Below are 8,081 nucleotides of genomic sequence, written 5' to 3'. Positions count from 1 at the left end.
TAAAATGTTACAAAATAAACATATTTGTCTGGATAATTTTTTAGGGCGTTATCGGCAAGTTAACACAAACTTGGTGTCAAATAGATCATGGGAGTTACTTTTCTTTGACTTTTCATACAAGTTTACATAAACTTAACTGTATGACCCGCAGTGGCGTAGTCATGGGGGGGGGGCGTGGGGGCGATAGCCCCCCCCCATGAAACCTTGTCGCCCCCCCCCCCAGTCGCCTCCCCCACTGAGATTTTGAGTTTCTAAAAAAATTATCATTGATCTACATGACGCCCCCCCCCATGAAATGTTCAAGCCCCCCCCCCCCAGCGCGCCCCATCCCCCCCCCCCCCCCCACTGAAAAAATCCTGGCTACGCCACTGACAGTACATACAGGGGACGAAGTTGGAAAAGAAACACGCATCGCGATATCGGAACGTTTGCGCGTAGTTCAGGCAAGTCAAAAGATCTATCTTTCTTTGTTGTTTTTTTATCTTCTTTCCATGGAAAGTGAATTTCGATTTTCAATTATTTAGCTTGACCCACCCACCCACAATTTGGAAAAAAGATCGAAATTTTAAAACATTGAAAATTCTGAATGGCCCCTAACAATTGTACCATACAATCCTGAAAGAGGTTCAATATATTTTCTTATCAAAGTTCCAAGGATGTGCAATAAATGCAGTATAAAATCCCAAATCCATCCATTAATAATAGGCCAGTGAATAATTATTACTGTCAGAGTCCGTGTCCTTTAAGACACACCGTAGTGTTTATGCAAAACCGTGATTTCATCATGTCTATTTATAACACATGTAATTTGCCATCTTATAATGCGCTGTGCAAAACGGTCCTTTTTGGGTCCGCCACCCAACGTGTAGGTAGTTAGATGAAATTGTGTCCCAATCCCTAACTAGATTTGCTAGATATATTACATGCCATATTCTCTCATTATCATCCCTGTTTCCATTGTGCAAATCTCAAGTCCATGTGCTGAATCGAAAAAGGGTAATTTGGGATTCATTTATCGTATCAATCTGGTGAAAACGTTTGCGGGTAAAGCACATGGTTGTACACAACGACTGTTTCATGTCGGGTATATAAAACGACTGTTGCATGTTTAATCTTAGCTTTCTGATAAAATTGGAAAAACTTCAACATCCAGGAATTTAATTATTTAACTGAAGCTATTTGGAATGTGTACATATATTTGTAAAACTTGCCATCGTGGAAACTGGTTGTCATCCATTTAATTTTACCTTGCTTAACAAAATCCAATCAGTTGCAGTCAAAGCAAACAGAACCCTTGGTCTACTCAAAAGAACATTATCCAGCTGTGATAAACACACCAAAGAAATAGCATATAAGGCACTTGTTCGACCACTTCTGGAATATTGTCAAGTCATATGGGACCCCCACCAATCGAATACCATCAGCGTGCTTGAACAAGTTCAGAGACGTGCAGCCAGGTTCGTCCTGAGGGACTACAGTTACTCATCGAGCGTCACTGCAATGCTCAAAGAACTAGGCTGGGACCCCTTGGAAGATAGACGCAACAGAGCCCGACTATGCACCATCTACAAAGAAATTCACGGTATAATTCCAAGTAATATCTCCCACCTGCAAATTCATCTACCCAGTGACCAGCCAACCACCAGACGTACTACCAGACAATCCAATAGCACTTTAAATCTTCAACGCATCCAGTCAAACAAAAACAACTACATTGTATCTCCACTCATTATACCCATGGACAATCCCCGAATGGAACCTCCTACCTGACGCTACTAAAAACCAACCCACATTGAACGCCTTCAAAACCCAACTAGACAAGATAAATATCGGCCAACTCTCCACCCATGCGCACTTCAAAATTTAGTCATCAACCAGCACCATGACAGCGTTACCTGCACGTGATAGCCCCACCATAGGCGATTGTGCAGTAGCATACAGATACAGATACAGATACTAATAAGATAATTCTGACATTTAAACTAATATTTGGCGGAGCCTCATGGTGAATAATACTGCCCATGGTCTCTGAAACAGTGCTTTAGTTTACTTTAGCATCAGGTAATAAGAGAAACTTGAAGAAGCACGTTCTACTTTAGTTATTGCTTTACATTTCTTGCTAATTCACCTTACAATTATGGCCAATTGTGCCTAAAGCTGGTGGGAAAAGGTGATATTTTATAGCATGTATTCCCTTTAATATTGAGAACACTTCTCTTTTAAGCATAATTACAATTGAAGAGAATCAAACCCTTTGTATTATGTATCTTTACACAAGGTTTCTACAAAATTTACAATAAAAATTGAACAGAAAGATATAAAAATTAGGTGTGTACTCACCGCCTAGGCTGAACAACGGTCGTGCCACCACCAAACGAAGGGGAAATTGTCCCCAACTAGATGTAGTTGAGCTATAATCAGAGCACTTCTAAATTGTAGGTGTGGTCTGATCGCAAGCAAGTGGATGAGTGTCTCTAGCAATGCCTTGTCATTACACGAAAGCTAAGTTATGCAGCACGCAATGCAGCTCAGAAAGTGTTAACATTATTCTGGAATGCAAGGTATGTTTGAATGTTCCTGGCCAATGCAGCTAGTTATGCTAGAATGTGATTGCAGGAAAGTTAAGGAACCAAGCGAGGGCGTTGCAATAAAAAGTTTCTGTAACTACAGAGGGCGCTAATTATGTTATAAAAATAATGGCTCATCATATTGTACAGCCTATGTACTATGCTTATGATTATATTAGAAATGTTACCGAGACCTGTCTGTTGTAAAACACGACAGGTCACAGTCTACATACGTGGACGTTACTATTATCATCATTTCAACATACATGCCTATCTGAGAATACTGCAATGTATTGCATAGTGATCTCTGGGTGCAGACCAGTAAATCGATCCGAAATTGCCTGCACCGGCCAAATCACGATTTGCATGCCCTCAAAATCTTCGGTATTTGAGCATGCTGTGGGCCATGAACTTGAGGGTTTGTAAAAAATACGGGTGGAAGCCGTGCACAGGACTGGGAGCTTGCAGTTCTGTGTAATTTTGATGTAATTTGGACCCTAAAAGCGCTCTATTTTGCAATGGAGTGTAGGCATCGTTTTTCAAAATGGCGATGGGCTTCAGGACTATTTTCAGGGGTGATCATCTTCAGATGGAAATTTCTCCTAAAAGTCATCAGTTGACCCCCCGAAAATTGAAAAAAAAAGAAAGATGATGAAATAAGCTTTAATTTGATGTGTGTCTCGAACACCTATGAGAGTTGTGAGTATTTTCCCCGAATTTTTGAAGTGGGAGCATTTACCATTGGGGTCTATGGAAGTTTATTAACTGGTCTGCTACCCTCTGTACCCAAAGTGATCATTTGTGACCATAACTATCAAAATGTGGACAATTGAGGGGGCTATATACAACTCATCAAAATGGCAGCCTTCACTAGTAAAGCTTCGCGGTGAGTTTCTTTAGATTTTGTTTTAGAAATTCTTCTTTCTCTAAGTAATGGTCAGTTGGTGGCCAATTTATGTTGATGTAGTGATTCAGGAATGTAAGGGGAAGTCGACACTTTACTTTGTAAAATATCATATATTTTTATGTGATTTATATCACCAAACAAATTGTCCACTTTTGTGGACCCGGGGCACTAATTGATTAAGGGCGCCTATCAACATGTGGACGTCAGGCATTGTGGCACTGTATTGCATGCACCTACATGTACTTCTATAAATGTTATATCAACAACAGTGACAATCTCGAAAATACTTGTATTCTTGTTTTGTTTTGTACTTTCCTTAGTGTTCATCACTAATTGTTGTATGTCATTCTTGCCAGTATGTACAATGTACATGTATGTGATGTTTGTGTACTAGTGAACCAAAATGTTCAATAAATGTTGAAGAATTTCGATATTGTCAGTGGAATATTGACATGTATGCCTGCTCGGAATTTTACATTATTTCCACATTTCATTCTTGCCATTTTCTGCAATTATTGCCAGAATGCTTATCACTAACTAGCCCCATAAATGTGGCCTATTTACTGGACTGCCTCCGTAAACATAGGCCACACATCCACATGTACAAAAACGTGTCGCACTTTGCCAAATTTTGATTTTCACATTTAGGCTTAGTTTGTAGGATTTTTTTGCTTTAGAAGCATACTCGCCCTCTTTATAGGCTAGTCAGAAAGTGCTGCCTTTTTCAGATGTCTAATTTTTGTGAAATTTCATGTTGAAATTTTGATACGCAAACGTGTAAAAATGAATCTGGAAATTTCACGAAAAATATACATCTGAAAAAGGCAGCACTTTCTGATTAGCCTATAAAGAGGGTGAGTATGCTTCTAAAGCAAAAAAAACCCTACAAACTAAGCCTAAATGTGAAAATCAAAATTTGGCAAAGTCGAAACACGATTTTTGTACATGTGGATGTGTGGCCTATGTTTACGGAGGCAGTCCAGTAAATAGGCCACATTTATGGGGCTAATCACTAACCAATTATGAGGAATTCATGAGGAATATAGTGTAACGCAACTGTAAATGCCTGACGTCCACATATGTGGGACGTGGACGTTTCGTAAATTGAAAATTAAATATGCAAATTGGCAAATGTGAATATTTCTCCAATTAGTGAGCCTACAGTGAGACACACAGCCAGTAGTATCAATTTTAGTAGCCAGCAAGTACTCTCAGGCACTAAAGGGTTAAGTAAGACTTTGAATGTGGACGTTAAACATTTAACAAGTTGTGTTTAACCTTTGTTAGTCAGGTGGCTTAGATGTAATTTTCGTCAAGATTGTGACAGACTGGTCCAAAGCACCAAACTTGGCAGATATATTCTTATAGACCTAGAGAAGATATTTAGAAGGGGTGACACCTGAAATTCTTTTGGGAAGGGTGCCTAATTTGCATAAATCGTTAATCCCTGACGTGTAATATATTTATTCCCATATTTGGGTATATTTCCATTTTTTTTTTTTTTTGAAAAGTATATTTTGGGGATTCTACTTACATATCTTTACTTAAATAACATTTTCCAAAGCATATAAGTGACTGAATAATTATGAGGACATAGTAACGATCCAAACTGGCTACTATTATGACCTAAAATTGCGCGCATTTACCTTGTCTCCAGATATCATCAATTAGTCTTGCCAAACATTAGCATTGATGAACTTCAAATTCACCAAGTAGCTTACTGGTACAGCTACCCTATTAAAACCTTATGCAAAATCATGTGAACTATGATAACATTGTGATATTAAGCCCAGAAAACAAAAACTGGGGAAAAACGAGGTGTCCATAAATTAGGCTAACAAGTAGGTGAATGGTTGCCTAACATGGAACACTGGAACAAGTTCAAGGAAATTCCCCTAATTATTGTTGAGAAAACATTTTGGCGTAGACAAAATTATTGAAAACAACAATAATCTCTTATTTAGGGGGATTTTTTGAACTTGTTTAAGTTCCCACGTTACCCTTCCCGTACTAGCCCAATTTACGGACACTACATTTTCTCCCCTTTTTTGGTCTTTTGGGCTAAGCATCAAGATGTTATCAATTTTCACTTAATTTCCCACTTATTTTTGTTAGGGTAACTATGCCAGTAAGTAACTTTGTTAATTTAAAGCTCATCAATACCCACGTTTGGCGAGACAAGTTGATGATATCTGAGGAAAAGGTAAATGCGCGTAACTTTAGGGTAAAATAGTAGCAATTGTGGTTCTTTACTATGTCCTCGTAATTATTCAGTCACTTATATGTTTTACAAAATGTTATTGAAGTAAGAATATGCAAGTAGAATCACAAAATACACTTTTCAAAAAAAATAAAAATAAAAATATACCCAAATATGGGAATAAATATATTACACGGCAGGGATTAACGATTTATGCAAATTAGGCACCCTTCCCAAAAGAATTTCAGGTGTCACCCCTTCTAAATATCTTCTTTAGGGCTATAAGAATATATCTGCAAAGTTTGGTGCTTTGGACCAGTCGGTCACGATTCCGACCATTTGCCACCTGACTATGTAAAAAAGTACGCCAAGCACCCATTTGTACTGATGGGGCATGCCAACCGTCTCTACGAGCGGTGGACCGAATCGGTGTGCTTTAACTACAAATAAATTCTTGAGTAATATAGGCATATAAAACTAAAGTCACGTGACAAATACTTAAGTCACGTGTCAAAACACTTTGGCTAGCATCCACTTGTTCTGGTGGGGCTAGTGAGTGGTTGGCAAGCGTGCCAAGGTTTTGGGCCCAGTGATGCAAAGCATGGCAAGGATTTGGGGCAAGCGTGCCCGTTTTTAGCTTGTTTAAAATGCTTCTAAGGCAAATATGTTTTTAGTAGTGGTGCGGCATAGCCACAATATGCTAAAGTATTGTGCAAATTGTGATAAAAGCATGAAACTTCGCATGTTGGTTCGTCATGTCATGACACAATTTTTCAGATATGGAGGCATTTTATATTTGACCTCTGGTGACCTTTAGAGGTCAATGAACTTTGTATACACTATTCATAACTTGTGTTCTTCAAAAGTTCACTTTCCAATGACTCAAGTCTATGTCATAGGTCTTCATACAATGAAAATAACGATCAGAAGTGGAAAAATTCATATCTGACCTCTAGTGACCTTTGGGAGGTCAGTGACCTTTGTAAACCTGTTTATAGCTATTTGTAAGATTTATTCTTTAAACCGCATCTTTTTTTTCACAATTCATGTCTAAATAAAAGGTGTTCATGCTGTAAAGAGAATGTTCATATATAGGTCATTTTATATTCAACCTCTGGTCACCTTACGAGAGGTCATGACCTTTGTAAAACAATAGCCTACAAATGGATATTAATACAATTTTCGTAATTGTAAATGCCGCTTTTTTCATGACCCAAGTCGAAAGCTTGACTCTTGGTACCATGAAAAGAATTTTCAGATGCAGGGACATCATATTTGACGTATAGATACCCTTGGAGAGGTCAATGAACTTTGTATATCTTAGTTGCCGTTATTTATCATATTTATTCGCCAAAACGCCGTTTTTTTGTGTGACCCAAGCGCCAATAGTGCAAAGAACGGCATTGCACCTAATAGTTTACAGCCATGTTGTATATTCAGACCCCACAAACAATTTTGAGGTGACCTCTGACCTCGTTTCTCCTTATTTTATTGGCAGACGCAATATGATGGTTTTGTAATGGAAAATGTACATATGTAAAGCAATAATAGCCCTAACAGTCCAATTTCAATATGATTTTGCACACCCCCAGGGAGTTAGGGTTACCTATTGTGTACTTATTACACCCTGCTGTATCCACTTGGACTTGGATATAGCCACGTTTTTAACCTTTTTTTTTACCAAGACCAATGGTCACTGTAAGAGAGTGATGCTTGTCCGATGTGTCGCTTAGGCCCCCTATATTCTTTCACGTTTGCGTCTGCCCTTATAAATAGGAAAATTGAGATTGGAGGGCATGCAAAAAATATCTTTGGGGTCTGACTTCATGACACGTTGTAGAATAATTATTAAAATACACTCCTTTTGCTATAATAAGACTTCAGTCATGAAAAATGGCATTTGGAAGATTAAACATGATAAATAACAGCAATCAGAGTACACAAAGTTCATTGACCTCGCACAGATCATCAGAGGTCAAATATGAAATGTCTACATATCTGAAAATTCATATCATGGCAAGAATACCGAAAATTTAGGTATGGGTAATAAAAAAGTGGTGTTTTGAATAGTAAATCCTCTTAATATCTATAAATAGGATACGCAAAGTTCATTGACCCATTGAAGGTCATCAGAGGTCAGATATGAGATTCCCTATATCTGAAATCCATTTCATAGCATGTGCCACTTAACATTATAGCTTGGGGTTGAAAAAAATTGGGTTTAAAGGGTATATCGTACAAATGACTATAAATAGAGTTAGTGCAGTTAATACAAAGGTCATATACCTCTGGAAGATCAGCGATGATAAATTTTTGAATTATTTTCGCATTTGGTCGTTATTTACATTGTATGAAGACTCTACAAAGACTTAGGTCATAGGAAAGTAATATTTTCAAGAACAATAGG

The 8,081-nt window shown here is 38.0% G+C and overlaps 1 protein-coding gene across 2 annotated transcripts in view; it reads left to right on the top strand.

Annotated features, from left to right (window-relative positions):
* Positions 1 to 3,314: 3,314 nt before the first annotated feature.
* LOC119743000 (hyalin-like) overlaps positions 3,315 to 8,081 on the top strand; it is a 28,730-nt gene continuing 23,963 nt past the window's right edge. The window contains exon 1 of one of the 2 annotated variants that reach the window (XM_038219301.1): positions 3,315 to 3,453. In XM_038219301.1, the coding sequence (XP_038075229.1) occupies positions 3,387 to 3,453 (67 nt within the window). In that variant the 5' untranslated portion in view covers positions 3,315 to 3,386. The remainder of the gene's footprint in view (positions 3,454 to 8,081) is intronic. The other variant, XM_038219299.1, reaches the window with a different exon arrangement.

The sequence above is a fragment of the Patiria miniata genome, unplaced genomic scaffold (genome assembly GCF_015706575.1).
Source record: "Patiria miniata isolate m_02_andy unplaced genomic scaffold, ASM1570657v1 HiC_scaffold_6, whole genome shotgun sequence".
Lineage (NCBI taxonomy): Eukaryota > Metazoa > Echinodermata > Asteroidea > Valvatida > Asterinidae > Patiria > Patiria miniata.
Note: the sequence above shows the minus strand (reverse complement) of the source record. Positions and strands in the feature narration are given on the sequence as shown.